The 15,631-nt window shown below is 46.9% G+C and overlaps 1 protein-coding gene across 7 annotated transcripts in view; it reads right to left on the bottom strand.

The window, feature by feature from the left end:
* The window catches only part of RBM47 (RNA binding motif protein 47), a 173,067-nt gene that overhangs the window by 75,017 nt on the left and 82,419 nt on the right, over positions 1 to 15,631 (bottom strand). For 2 of the 7 annotated variants that reach the window (XM_073645732.1, XM_073645737.1), the window contains exon 1: positions 919 to 1,012. The exons of 3 other annotated variants lie outside the window; for them this stretch is intronic. In XM_073645732.1, coding sequence (XP_073501833.1) covers positions 919 to 959 — 41 coding nt within the window. In that variant the 5' untranslated portion in view covers positions 960 to 1,012. Of the gene's footprint in view, positions 1 to 918; positions 1,013 to 1,115; positions 1,251 to 15,631 lie in introns of those variants that run through there. 2 more of the 7 variants (XM_073645773.1, XM_073645786.1) reach the window with 2 other exon arrangements.

Raw genomic sequence — 15,631 nt, 5'->3', positions numbered from 1 at the left:
AGAAAAATGCATGAATGGACGGAACAAATATAATCACAGACTTCAGCAGCACATCATAATGTTTGTTATTAAAGATATTTATAAGTTAATATTTTACGGTGTAAGCAATATAAAATCATACATATTGTACCTCTCAGTACATTTACGTCACCTATGCCCACTTAATGTGTGCTCAACTTCTATGTATATGCACTCAATGGCTCCACGTATATGCTCAGTGTGCGCTCGCTCAGCGTCTCCACGTATATGCTCAGTGTGCGCTCGCTCAGCGTCTCCACGTACGTGCATGTGCGCTCGCTCAGCGTCTCCACGTACGTGCATGTGCGCTCGCTCAGCGTCTCCACGTACGTGCATGTGCGCTCGCTCAGCGTCTCCACGTACGTGCATGTGCGCTCGCTCAGCGTCTCCACGTACGTGCATGTGCGCTCGCTCAGCGTCTCCATGTACGTGCTTCTATGCTCGCTCACTGTCTATATGTGCACACAATGTCTCAGTACACAAATGTGCACACTGTTCGTGCATGTTCAATGTTTATGTTAGGGCACAGCGTGCACACGCACTTATTTCCTCGGTTAGTAGAAAATGGAGACATATTGGTGGAGTGAGAAGCAGTATCACTTAGAGGGGCTTATGCTGAGAAACATAGAAATTGTAACCAATAGCATTTACAACAGTGCATTTCCCCAAGGAAAGTGAAAAGGCGTATGCAGCAGACTGACCTCTCGTGAGATTACAGACTACGCTACAATGCATCTTGGTAGATCAACAAAACCCATAGGGAATGTCTCAATGAAAAAAAATAAAAAATTACCTTTTATGTTAACATAATATGTACATTAAATAAGCTACAACTTCCCATATAAACATGTAATAGGTATACAACAATAAAAAACTCCAGTCCCCATTGAAGCTACTTACACTACGCTGTAGTCCATGCCTCTGGAGACTCTCGTAGTCATGTATACTAGATATGGAGCTCCATTCCTCTGAGTGCAACCACCAAGAAGTTCCCCATCTAAAAACTCCCACCAAATGACTTGTATCATTCCAGGTCCAGATAAGATCAGGGGGCTGTATCATCATCCCCCTATAGAGAAGGACTTTACTGAACCTACCTGAGAAGGCTGTGCTTAGGTCTTCATTGACATTGTCCTCCTGTTTGCATGAGAACAATGTGTCTGCAGTTGGAGAAAGGGGAAGCAGTCAGGGCTCTCTGCATTGTTTCCAAAATCAGGAATTGTTGAATTGAAACTAGCCCTGAGGCCAATAGGGCAAGTATGTTTTGTACATGGCCTTGAAGAGAAGATTTTACTCAGTGGGAGATACAGACAAAAAAGTATCAAGCTGACTGGTTTCACAACATCACATCTTTAACCCTTCGCATTTACAGTACGTACAACAACAGGAATGCAGGAAAAAGTCAGCAAATAACTGATTGACAATTCCACCGTGATGATTACATTTGCACGTGAGCCGGCTGCAAAGATTAACACATTTTCCACCATAAAATATGATTGTATCCTATTAGGCAAAATAGAAAATCTGGTGAACGTGCATCTCTGCCACATAGGTTGTATAGTCTGTCAGCAAATTAATTCAATATAGATGGATTATCACCAGACTATTCAAATTTACTTTTAGAGTTGTTTTCCACACAAAAATTGAATGCCATATTCTATGGATAGGTAAGAAATGTCTGATCTGTGGCCCACCACTCTGACACCCATGATTTTTAGAAGAATGGGTCTCCGTTTCTCCTCATTCCAATTGAGATTTAAGGGGTTTTCCAGCCTTACGCTACAAGTCTGCAGTCACTATCATCACATTGCACGCAGTGGTGCAGAAAGTGGGTGTGTGTGATTTGCATACTCCTGGCCACATTCCCACTAGACTGTTACCGACCTTGCTCAATACACTTGCATTGAGTGAGGCTGCGCCCATCTAATCAGCATGTGACCACATGTTTTCATTTATTTATTTTACTCACTTATATAGCGCCATTAATTCCACAGCGCTTTACAGACAATATAGGCACTGTCCCCATTGAGGCTCACAATCTACATTCCCTATCAGTATATCTTTGGAGTGTGGGAGGAAACTGGAGAACCCGGAGGAAACCCACACAAACACAGGGAGAACATACAAACTCCTTGCAGATGTTGTCCTTGATGGGATATGAACCCAGGACCCCAGCGTTTCAAGTCATATACTTTGTCATGCTCTCCAGTGGAGAATCTTCACAGCATGAGATGCGCACAATGTGAGGATTTACAAGTCTGCAGTCACAGGGAGTGACTGCAGACTTGTAGCCCAAGGCAGGACAACCCCATTAAATGAAGCAACCCGATCGCACATGCACACTACTACCCCATCCAAGTCTATGGACAGATGAAGACAAAGAACTGAACTCCTATCTCAGTTTCTTGGACGTTTGACCATGTCACTCACTATTTAATCTTGGCTGCAGTTGGAAACTGAGGAAATCAGGACTCCATTATAGTAATTGGCTGGAATCCTGCAATGGGATCCCTAGTGATCTACAATTCATCAGCCATGTTTTTTTCCTTGACATCTAGAGAACTAAACTTTGGCAAAACACAAAATATACTGAAGATGGTTGAGCGGTCCTAATGAAATCAGCATGTTTAGCCGACATTAGTCTAATGCATATGGCCTCTGTTTTCATATACCATACCAAGAACTGCTGCAATAAAAGAGCAGGCCAGACACCAGACATTCCCAGCAAAAAGCACTCTTATTTTCTAGTAAAATTGATTTAGGCTCCCAGCATACAAGTTTTTTTTTTGTGTTACGGTGTTATTTTCTTGGGCTTCTAAAAAAAATAAATAAAAAAAATAAAAATAATGAGTTTGTTTTTTTTTAACCAAGTGTTTTTGTGGTGGAATTTTTAGGTCACAGCATTTTATTATGTCCCCCCCATTGTAAACTGCAAAAAAAAAAAAAAAAACACACACGCACACACACACACAACCCACACCCAGTACAAATAAGGATTAAAAAAAAAGTTTGTTTTTTTTGTTTGCAAATGCAAAGAACAAAACCAGTTGATCCAGCCTAAAACTTCTGTCTACAGCAGGTTGATAATATTGCTAATTATTAATCACTTTCAAGCACCCTGTAACTACAAACTACCGAGAGAACCAAGAAGAAAGGGGGCGCTAAGCAAAACATCACAAAATGGGTAGTAAAAAGCAAATTGGCACATTATAGGCGTTACGCCATTCAGGACCACTGTTTAAATACGTATTTGGTGCCTTCATCTTGACTGGCATGCTGACATCACCCTTTCTGCATTAAGACAAGCTAAGATAAGGGCTAAGGAGGAGGGGGATGAGCAGCGCCACAAGGCTGAGTGACTTAGTGGTGGTCTGAGGCAGCACAAGTGGTACACAGAGAAACAGTAAGTAACTTGCGCCTGGCTGTGTTGCTCCAAATGCAATCGGGCATCTGAACGGCACAGTTTGCACATAACCAAGACCAGTCATGAATGGGAAAAAAACATTTTCTTGAGTATATTAAAGGAAATCTGTCACAAGGTTTTTACTACCCCATCAGAGCAAAATGATGTAATGTCAGCGATGTATCACTTACTGGGCAGGATGTTCTAATTGAACAAAATCACTTATCTGCTGCAGATGTAGCAGTTCTCTCAATGCAGAGCTCTGTATAACCCCGCCTACAGCACTGATTGGCAGCTTTGTGTACAAACTGTGCATAGGCAGAAAGCTGCCAATCAGTGATGGGGGAGGGGGTATACAGCACTCATGAATATGGAGGACTACATGGCAGCAGGTTTACTGGTCCTCTAGTGATAAAATCACTAGGCAGGAGATTTTCAAAGCCATAGCAAGCAGTCCAGTAAGTGACACATTGCTGTAAGCAGGGTCTCTGCCGCTACATCATGCTGTGCTTAGATTAGGTCGTAAAAACCTGGTGACATATTACATCACACTTAAAGGGAATCTAATATGATGGTCTAAAATGTACACCAGCATCTATAGCCTGTGGAGTGCATATACATGGAAGTCAGCCTAGTCACTGAAGCAATCCTTTCACTAAGTAATTGCTTAAACAAGGAAATTTAAGATGGAATACAAATCTATGTTCTTGAAAGCCTACATAGATAATTAGCCCTAGAACAAAAAGATGATTGGGTATTTAAGGATTTTAGAAGAAAAAAACAAGCATGTGGTCTTTAGCAAGAAGCATAACAAAAACACCCTACGCCATGTGCATATCATACCTGGTCCAATAGTACAATATTTGAAAAGTGGGATTTTTACATTAAGCTATGGTAATATTAAATATGGGGTAGAGGTTAGATCATATAATCAAAATTTTTCTTCTTTTAAATGTCTAACTTTGCTCTAATACACATGGAGATATTGGAGAGTCTGGCCTGAAATATACAGACTTGATATGCCATCCAATAGTACAATGGCCGATTGTTGGTGATTTTTATAATCCTCTTCTAGCAAAGCAGATCAGTACTGGACAGCTGGTAGAACATACATACATACATACGTACGTGACACCCCAGGGGTCTGGTTGCCACAGTAATAGAGATATTATGTCTGAGAGCAAGTGGGAGGTTTCTCTGGTCAGGATCCCTAAACATGCAACACGGTCCGCCCAGACCTGGGAGGGGAGGAATCTGCCCTTATAAACTGGGTCTGGGGCGGGATTAGACAGAGTCAGAGTCTGGAGAGGGAAAGCAAGATCAGGAGCTCTGGAGGAGCAGTAGCAGAAGTCCAGGGGCTGGAGCTGAGCAGAGCTCGCCCTGGACAAGGACACTAAAACCGGACACAGGAGTCCGAGGCTGTGGGGACTGATCTACACCCAGCAGCAGAAACCAGCCGGCAGGGGATTCCAGGTCCTCTGGCCATAGAAGCCCGGAGGCTCAGTCACAAAGAAGGGACCAGCGCCGCCATCCAGGAGCGGAGGCTAACAGAAGGCCCCAAGTCACCAGCCATACGGGTGAGCACCACACGGTATACTCAGGGACATGGGCTACTTGTAACCGCTGATAGCAAGGTAGCCAGGAAGAGTGCAGATTAACGGGGAGGCCTACAACTCCACCTGGCCAGGGGAACTCCTGCTTGCTCGCAGACTGACCAGGCCCCTTATACTAGCCAGTACTCCCGTGAGGGTCTGCCTTGTGCCATCAGTAAAGACCCTGAACTGCACCTCACGTCTCTGATTCCTTGCCGCTCCAGCACGATTAGCACTGGGACCCTCACACCATCACTCCCATCATCTTCCACATTAGCTGCCCTGAGGCAATACTTCTCCCGTGGGGAGTCATCCCATACTCAGCTGCGCAAACAACATCAGCCTCAGCGGTCTGCAGTGCAGCGGCGGTCCCCACTGACCGCAATCCACGGGTGGCGTAGTCGGACACTTATTACAATACAAATAGACTGCCACTGGTTTGACCACCCTGGGCACGGACCGGGTCACCGCCACACGGAGACTACAACCCCCAGCATCTCAGCGATCCCGCTCCGGGTATTCCCCTGCACAGCACAGGCCCAGGGGGCGCGTTACATACATACATACATACATACATACTCAAATTAAGGAAAAGTAGCACAATCCTAATGTTGTGGGTGCATTACTTTCAAAGGCAACCAGTCAAAGAGCCTCTAAATGTAGAGAAAAAAAAAATAGACTGGAAGCTGCATCTGATGGAAATCAGTTAACAAAATGGCCTTCATTCACACAGATACATGCGACATTTCAGCTCCTCATTTGAAGCCTTTTCAATACTTGAGAAATTCTTCAAATGAGGAGCCAAAACGTCACATGTACCTGTGTGACTAAAGTCCACTTTTTTTCACCAATTTCCAATGGAGTGATACATACCCGTATTTTCCACTAGGCACTGGAGAATCAATGCCTAGGGCAACGGGTTGTGGGGGGCAGCACTGGCCTGCCAAAAGTAAAAAAAAAAAAAAAATGTACCAACAGTGGTTCTGGTAATGTAGTAGTGTAGATTTAGTAATCTTTATAATCTAATATCAAGTCTAATTAGTTAAAGTCATTATGATGGACTGAAAATATAGTCATTTGATTGAAGCCATATACATCAGATGTTTAAAGTACTATTTTAGACAGCTGTCCAATCTCTCCCGACTCACATATACAAGAGCCGAGCGCTACTATGTTCTGTAAGAGAGCTTCTGCCAGACATCTCTAGTAGTGGCTTAACTCTTAGCGAACAAAAGGATCACCAGTCCAAAATCGAACACGAGATCCTTCTTTCCCAAAAATCAGACAAAAGGTATTTATCCAAATTAAACTGTCAGTCAAACTCAATTTCAGCTTGATTGGCCAATTTTAATTTAATGTGTATGGGTGCCTTAACTGCTATGTAAAGGGTATGAGCACATGATGTCTGCGAAACAAACAAGTTATTTAAGCAAAAGACTTTAGGATACCCAGTGACACGTGTCCCGAAGAGACTTTTACGGCTTATTTTCTGTAGTTTTTTTCAAAATCTGTGCCAGTTTATTCAAATTGTATACAATAAACTGAAGTATAGAATGCTCATGTGGCACCCCAGGGGTCTGGTTACCACAGTAATAGAAATATTATGTTTGAGAGCAAGTGGGAGGTTTCTCTGGTCCGGAGCCCTAAGCATGCAACACCGCCTGCCCAGACCTGGGAGGGGAGGAATCTGCCCTTATAAACTGGGTCTGGGGTGGGATTAGGTCAGTCAGAGCCTGGAGACAGTTCCAGACACAGGGAAAGTGTCAGCAAGGAGCTCTGTAGGAGCAGGAGCGAGTGCCAGGGGCTGGAAGCTAGATAATGTCTTCAGCCAGGGCGAGCTAAGACCGGACACAGAGTCCGAGGCTGTGGGGACATCCAGGTCCAGCAGCAGAATCCAACCGGCAGGGGATTCCATGTCCTCTGGCCAGAGAAGTCCGGAGGCACGGTCACAAGCAAGGGACCAGCACCGCCATCGTGAAGCGGAGGCTAACAGAAGGCCCCAAGTCACCGGCCGTACGGGTGAGCACCACACGGTATACTCAAGGACGTGGGCTACTTCTACCCGCACACAGCAAGGTAGCCAGGAAAGAGTACAGCTAGACGGGGAGGCCTACAACTCCACCTGGCCAGGGGAGATCCTGCTAGCTCTCAGACTGACCAGGCCTCTACTGCTAGCCAGTACTCCCGGGAGGGTCTGCTTTATAACATCAATAAAGACCCTGAACTGCACTGCACGGACTCTGAGTTGCACTCGTGCACCATCACTCCCATCATCCACACTAACTGCCCTGAGGCTATACTCCTCCCGTGGGGAGTCATCCCGTTCTTAGCTGCACACACAACACCGGCCTCAGCGGTCTGCCTTGCAGCGGCGGTCCCCACTGACCGCAATCCATGGGTGGCGTAGTCGGACTATTATCTCACTAATAAGACTGCCACTGAATTGACCACCCTGGGCACGGACCGGGTCAGCGCCATGGAGACTACAACCCCCAGCGATCCGGCTCCGGGTATTCCCCGCACCCACGACACAGGCCCAGGGGGCACGTCACTCACTTCTAACAACTTGTCCTCTCTGGAAATGTAAAGAGAAAACAATCTCAAAGGACTGAACATATGCACAGCAAGTTGTTTATACACTGCAGGGCATTTGTTCATTCTTTTTCGTGCTTATTTAGCATTTTTTCAGGTGAGTTAAAGAGCGAAATCTCCTGAAAAAGATGTGCGCGCATACCCTTAGCCTGACTTACCGGTAGGGGGTATGACCATTAAAGTGCCTAGCAGCATAAATGCCGAATATGGCTCTCTATATATCCCAATGGGATCTAGATGTTCCTCTTGTTAGCCTAGATGCAAGCTGCAACAAAAAAGTTGACTTAAAGTTGGCCAAACCAAACATTTTTTGGAAGGATTGGACTGCAGTCTCATGTGAACGGGTGTAGTCAAAAAGTCCTCAAAAATGCCCCTGGTGAGCATGAAATTCAACATGCGTGATGTTTCATGAGAGATTAGCCACTTGTATGGTTGCCCAACAGTGGCCTGTTCCTCTCTCTAATGAAATAAGCAGTTTCATTTGACTGATCTAATGGAGCCCCTTACATCCATTAGATGAAAGTAGGCAGAAGCCGTTGATTTAGTGGAGAGAAGCCATCCATGTGATTTGTGGGCCTCTTGGCTCTGACAGCAGCTTTCTTCTCAATCCCTACCTATTGAAAACCCATAAACACTTGGCCTATTTGAGCACTTATTGCGTATGGTAGACACCGTAGCAGAGTTGCCAACTATCCGTAAATTCACGGACAGCCTTCAAAACGCAAGTACTTTATTCTGCCGTCCATAGTGTCCAGCAGAAAAAAGAAAAGCATCATTTGTGTGATTTTTTTTTCAGAAGTCTTTACTGCCCATGAGCAGTACAAACTCCGTAACACAATCAGTAATACTGATTATTCTACATATACACTGCACAGTACCACTGCTCCTGTCCTGTATATTGGGTAGAATTCTCAGTATCTGGATTATTCTACATATACACTGCACAGTACCACTTCTGTCCTGTATACTAGGTATAATTTTCAATATACACTCAAATTCCATATGAAGGGACCTTGCCCAATTGGCCTACTGCCTGTCTATGAATTTACACTTTGCAAAAAAATAAAAGAGGTTTTATTCTGCTATATGGTACTCAGTCTTTCCTGCAACTAGGAGTCTGAATTCATTTTTGGGCTTTTGTAATTCAGGGCCATATTGAAGGCGTGACATAGAAGCATGACCTTTATTAAGGGGAAGTGAATACCCACAAAAAAAAATTTGGGTTGTCCATGAATTTTGCTCCAGTTGTCCAGAAAATTGAAAAGTGGGTTGGCAACCTTGGTTAAAAGATATCTGCTATGATTTAGGGACTGAACTGAGCATGAATGTGTCAACTCCAAACTTATTTTATCTTTGGTTTAAGTCTGTTCAAAGTTAATGAATCAGCAAGGTAAGGTGTATTTATATATGCGGTCTATGAAATACATTGTCAGGTTTGTCAGGAGAACCAGGGTGCGGAAGTGGAAGACGAGGTGGTGGAGGATATAGTAACTGACCCAACCTGGCAGGAGGACATGCAGAGCGAAGACAGCAGCACACAGGGGGGAGGGAGGTAGAGCACCCCAACAGGCAGGAAGAAGCAGCAGACAGAAGGCAGGCAACCGTTCCCCGTAACATCAACACGAAGGAAGTTGCTAGTACAACTGGTAGGTCTTCCCGAGTCTGGTTATTTTTTAAAGACTCTGCCGATAACCCCAAAAAGGCCATTGGCAACACCTGCCAGGCCAGCATCAGCAGGGGTGGCAAAACGACGAGCCTGACCACCACCAGCATGATCAGGCACACGGCAGCAAAGCATCCGACTTTGTGAGCTGAACCCCAGGGTCCAGGAACAGTGTCTGCGGGTGGCACCATTGCTTCTTCCGCTGTTGTGCATGCAAGCCAATCCCCTGTCCATGGTGCATGCGAAGATGCCTCCTGCCCTGCACCTGTCATTGCACACTCAAGTAGCAGCATCAGGAAGCATTCCGCAACCTGATAGCAGCGGCCGTCCCTCGGTACTCGGTCCCCTGCCGCCACTATTTCTCCCGGTTTGCCGTCCCCGCATTACACAAGCACGTGTCCCAAAACATTAGCCGTGCTCTCAACAACGCAGTTATCGGTAAAGTCTACCTAACCACGGACACGTGGACAAGTGCTTGTGGGCAGGGATGGTACATCTCACTGACGGCACACTAGGTTAACATAGTGGAAGCCGGGACCCAGTCGGACCTTGGGAAGGAACACGTCCTCCCGACGCCAAGGATTGCGGGCCCTAAGTCAATCAGGCTTGCCCCCACGGTCTACAGCTCCTGCACCTCATCCTCCTCAGTCTCCTCCTCCTCCTCTTCAGCCTCGATCTCCCAAATGACCACATCACTCACAAGCTGGAAGCACTGCCTCGGCCAAGCGGCAACAGGCTGTGCTGAAGCTAATATGCTTAGGTGAGAAAGCGCATAATGCTGAAGAGTTGTTGACAGCTCTGAAAGAGCAGGCAGATCTGTGGCTCACACCGCTGAATTTACAGCAGGCATGGTCGTGTGTGACAATGGCAGGAACCTGGTGGCGGCTCTGAGGCGAGGTGAGCTCACACACACGTACCATACCTGGCCCATGTGCTTAACCTCGTGATTCAGCGGTTTCTCAAATCCTACCTGCAGCTGCCGGATCTGCTTGTTAAAGTACGCGGCCTGTGTGCCCATTTTAGAAAGTCAGCTACAGCTTCCGCCGCCCTTGCAGTATTTCAACAGCGTTTGCTGCTTCCGGCTCACAGACTGGTGTGTGATGTTCCCACGCGTTGGAACGCTACACTGCAGATGTTGGGAAGGATTTGTGAGCATAAAAGGGCAGTTGTTGACTATCAGCATCAACAAGGCCGTCGGTATTCAGTTCAGACTCCACACATAAGGAGTGGACATGGATGTCAGACATATGTATCATCCTCCAACACTTTGAGGACTCCTCCAAGATGGTGAGCGGCGATGACGCCATAATTAGCGTCACCATCCCACTTCTCTGTCTTCTGAAACGCTCTCTGCTCACAATCAAAAAGGATGCATTGCAGGCCGAGCACGATGAGATGGAGCAAGGAACTATACAGGGTGATTACACACAGCCAAGCCTCATCGGAGGAGGAGGAGGAGCTAGTTTCATGCACTATAGATGGTACTACCTGCACAGCTGTCATACCGTCTGTTCAGCGTGGATGGCCAGAGGACAGGGAGGAGGAGGAGGAGGAGGAGGAGGAGGAGGAGGAGGAGGAGAGCATGGTCAGTCATCCTCTGGGTGAGGACACAGAAGTCTTGCCTGTTAGTAGTCTGGCACGCATGGCCGAGTTTGTGACGCTGCCTTTCCCATGACCCTCGCGTTCTCAAAATTTTGGGTGACAGTCATTACTGGTTGGTGACACTTCTAGACCTATGCTACAAGGAGAACTTTAGATCTCTTATTCCTGAGGCGGACAGGTCTACAAAAATGGGGCTGTACCAGAAGGCCCTTGTTGCGGAACTATTAAAAAATAAAAAATTCCCATCTGAAAATGCTGGCGGCAGAGGGCACACTTCGTTGGACAGCCAAGGAGTACAGGCGAGAGAGACACAAATTCAATCCAGCAGAGGCAGGGGAACACTGTCAAAGTTCTGGGAGAGTTTTCTCAGACCCTCCCATCGGACAGGCCCTGAGGGAGTACCTTGCTGACCGTACCAACGTCCTCCGTGATTCCGCTGTGCCTTATAATTATTGGGTATCCAAGCTGGATACGTGGAATGAACTGGCTCTCTGCCTTGGAGGTCCTGGCCTGCCCTGCTGCCAGCGTTTTATCAGAGCGGGTTTTTAGTGCCGCTGGTGGAATTATAACTGATAAGTGCATCCGCCTGTCAACTGAAAAGGCTGACTCTTATAAAAATGAACAAGGGCTGGATTGGGCCAGACTTCTCAACACCACCGAATGATAGCAGCGTAACAAACTCAAATCCAGTGTCTTTTCTTGGGAGGTGTATTCCCATGCACCTTTTCACACCCACACATGGGTATACGCTTCCTGATTTTGGCTATTTGCTCTTGTCCTCCTCCTTCTCCTCATCCTCCACCACCATATCACCAGGGTGACCGTGGTCCGTGATGCAACACCCACCCAATTTTTTTTTAAAGGGTATTTATGATGCACGTAAAAAAAAAATTTTATACAGTATGTTCATGTATACCCCCCAGGGGTAAATGTTTGTCAGCCCATACACTTAGTGCATGGGCATTACAAGTATAGGATGCCCGCTCCTTTCTAATGGGAATTTTTTTTTATGAGGCCCTCCTCCACGTCTCTTGCAAGGGGCATTGAAGTGCCTCCAAATTTTTGGCAGCCCTTGCATTCACTGCATAAGCCAACACTATGTTATTACTGTGGCCCTGCTCTGTGTGTCTTTAAATTCTTTAGTGGGGTTTTTCCTAAAATTGTCAGCCGTTGGACTCACTGCATACCCTATAACTGTATAGCAGACCCTCTCCTTTCTAATGGGAACATGTCGTACCTTGTTACTGTGGCCCTGCTCTGTGTGTCTTTAAATTCTTAGTGGGGTTTTTCCCAAATTTTGGCAGCCCTTGCAGTCACAGCATGGGCATTACCACTAAAGGAGACCCGCTCCTTTATAATGGGAACATTTTTTTTACTGAGACCCTCTGTCTCTTCAAAGGGGTATTGGGCTGCATCCAAATTTTTGGCAGCCCTTGCAGTCACTGGATATGCAATAACAGTATAGGAGACCCACTTGTTAATAATGGGAACAACAAAGCATAGCCGGCTGATGGCTCTCTAACAATAGCTAGGGCCGACTGCTGGCCTTTTAAGAATAGTAAGGGCCGTCTGATGTCCCTATAAAAATAGGCTTTATGACTTTGAGTCCCTCCATCATAAATAAAACAGGATGTGTCTGATGATGTGTCACACACCACATTGCCAGATAAGGTTGTAAAATGTTAAAATTTCCCGGTGAATGCATTGGTCTTAAAAAATAACAAAAAAATAAAATACTTGGATCTTTCTTTAGTATAAAAAACAGCGTCACCAATTTAACAATGTAATCACATTGTTCAGCTCATGCATCTCCGAAATGACCACATCAGTCGCAAGCTGAGAGCACTGCCTTGGCCAAGCGGCAACAGGCTGTGCTGAAGATAACATGCTTAATGCTTAATTGACACGCTGCAGAGTTGTTGAAAGCAGTAACACAGCAGCCTGATCTGTGGCTCTCACCGCTGAACATACAGCCAGGCATGGTCGTGTGTGACAATGGGCGGAACCTGGTGACTGAGAAAGGACAGCCGGGGTAGATACGGTTTCCCTCTAAGCCAGTCCTTTCACCAAGCTAAAGAATATGGCTGTGGTGAAATACAACTCCCACTGAGAAGCTGTTTCAGATTGAAAAACATTGTGCCTACCAGAGGATTTGATTCTGAGGGCTAACCTTTCTCCCCCGCTTAAGAGCCCCATAGCAGCTGCAAAGTTAGCGCTATCATGAACTCTCCTGAGGTAGAAGCCAAGGCACACCAGAGGATTCTCTGGTGGGACAGTCCAACCCTGCCGAGCAGCAGTCCTGGCTAAGAAAAGTGTGTGGAAAGGTTCCCGGACACTCTATGGCTGCTTTTTTACGGAGGTGGAAACCCACGCAAACACGGGGAGAACATACAAAGTCCTTGCAGATGTTGTCCTTGCTGCGTTTTGAACCCAGGATCCCAGCACTCCTAGTCTTCAGTGCTAACCACAGATCCAATGTGCTGCCCTTCATCCTTTAATATCCAACAGGCTGGAGAAACTTGCACCTACTGCCATTCTATCTTCAGCGCCTTTGTGAGAAAATGTATTTGGGCAGCCACTCAGTCTGCCAAATAAAATTCCTGAGAAAGAAATTGGGGATGGCTTCGCTACTGGTACTGGGGGCAGTGCTAATACCATGGCGTCGTACCATAGTTTGCTGGAAATATTCCAGGCTGGTAGGAGGCAAGCAAATTCCCACAGAAAAGTACCAGCAGTAATGTTCAGGGACCCATGCTTGTAGAAGACGGAGACAACACCGGGAGAAATAGTGACGGCTGGGGTCAGAGTATGGACACGAGGCATGTGGTTGTGAAAAGCTTCCGCCTCCATGAGCCTAAAAGGCCACATTTCAAGTGAAAGCAGCTTTACAAGACTTCCTGTGAGAAATGCAGGGTTGATGGGGTTTCCCTCTATGCCAGTCCTTTCACCGAGCTAAATACAACTGTCAGCAAAAAAAGTTGTGGACTGGCTCCATACCGTCCCTGGCCACATTCACCTGTCCACGTGTTTGTGGTTAGGCGGTCCTTCCCAGTAAGTGCACTGGGGAGGGCACGGGTAATGTTGTGGGACCCGTGCTTGTGGAAGGTGGAGGAGAGACCGGGAAATATAGTGGCGGCTGGGGACAGAGCATGAGGTTATGAAAAGCTTCCGCCTCCACAAGCCTAAAAGGCTACATTTCAAGTGCAAGCAGCTGTCAAAAATTTGGCAGTATAGTATTGCAGCCTGGTTAGGGTGGGTGGCTGCCTGCCTACCTACTTGTGTGTCACCCCAGGCCTGGATGCCACAAATAATAAAAGGCTGTGTCTGAGAGCAGGAGGGAGGTTCCCTGGTTAGGGACAATTAGCATACAGCACCTCCTGTCCCAGGCCAGTAGGGGGAGCTGGCTGCCCCTATAAAAGCTGGAACTGGGGGCAGGGTTAGAGAGAACTGGACGACCTAGCTCAGGAGTGAGACTAGTCCCAGAGAAGGAGGGACAGTTCAGCTGTAGCTGAGGAGGTCGTGAGGCAGTGGAGGAACTGCTAGCCAGGGACGTACGGCGCCGAGAGCCTGTCCTGGCAGAAAGGGAGAATAATCTACCGGACATTGGGGTCCGAGGCTGTAAAGACTCTAAGTCCAGCAGCAGAGAACCAAACCGCGAGGGATTTCATGTCCTTTGGCCTAGAAAGCCTGGAGGCTCCGTCACAACAGAAGGGACCAGCAAAGCCAAGAGAGGCCAGAGGTAAAAGGAGCCCAAGTAGCAAGCCATACGGGTGAGAATACACGGCACGCTCAGGGACGTGGTCTATTTTACCACTAAAGGGGGAAATAGTCAGAAAGAGCTTAGAGAGCATGGTAGGCCTACACCCTCACCCTGACCAGAGGGGCTTCCCAAGTGTTCTCAGACATCCAGGCCCCCTTCTAGCCGGTACTGTTGTTGGGTCATTACCATCTGTTATAATAAAGACCCTGAACTGATTAAGCGGACTCCGTATTCTGACCGTCGCGGACGGAACTATCACCCCCAACATCCACCTATATTACCCTGGGGCTACACTCCTCCCGTGGGGAGTTATCCTACCTCTGTGCTGCACACCAACACCAGCCCCAGCGGCCTGCCCTGCAGCGGCGGTTATCCCTGACCGCAATCCACGGGTGACGTAGTCGGACATTCAAAACACTGATAAATAGACTGCCACAACATTGGTCTGACCACCCTGAGCCACGGGACCGGGTTGCCACTACTACCGCCATCAGCACCGTACACCAGAAGACCCAGTTTCGAGTACCCCACGGCCCAGGGGGCGAGTCACTTGCGCTTGCATTCCAAGGAATGGGGTAGGGACAACTGAACGCTGCGCTGGGACAAGGACGTGGACGGTGATTGTTGCAAGTCTGCAACGACAGGTTCATGGCGGGAGGCATCTTCGCATGCGCCAAGGATCACTTATGATGGGCACACTTTGGCAGTGACCTGGGAGTCAGAGATGCTTCCAGGGGTCTTCCCCATGCTGTTACCATGACTTTTCAGCACTGTATGCATGTGTCTGATGATGTGTCACACACCACATGGCCAGATAAGGTTGTAAAATGTTCAAATGAAATTTCCTGGTGAATGCATTTGTCTTGGTTGAAAGAAATGCAAAAGTGCAAAAACGCATCAAAAACGCTACGTGTGAACATAGCCCAAGGTGTGGAGGAGTATTTTTGTTTTTGGTTATTTATTTTGCTTTATATACATTGTACATGTCATGGAAAGGATGT

This window comes from Phyllobates terribilis, unplaced genomic scaffold (genome assembly GCF_046119375.1).
Source record: "Phyllobates terribilis strain yellow unplaced genomic scaffold, ASM4611937v1 Scaffold_1__5_contigs__length_1240528914, whole genome shotgun sequence".
Classification (NCBI taxonomy): Eukaryota; Metazoa; Chordata; class Amphibia; order Anura; family Dendrobatidae; genus Phyllobates; species Phyllobates terribilis.
The sequence above is the reverse complement of the archived record's forward strand: the minus strand, read 5'-3'. Positions and strand labels throughout refer to the sequence as shown.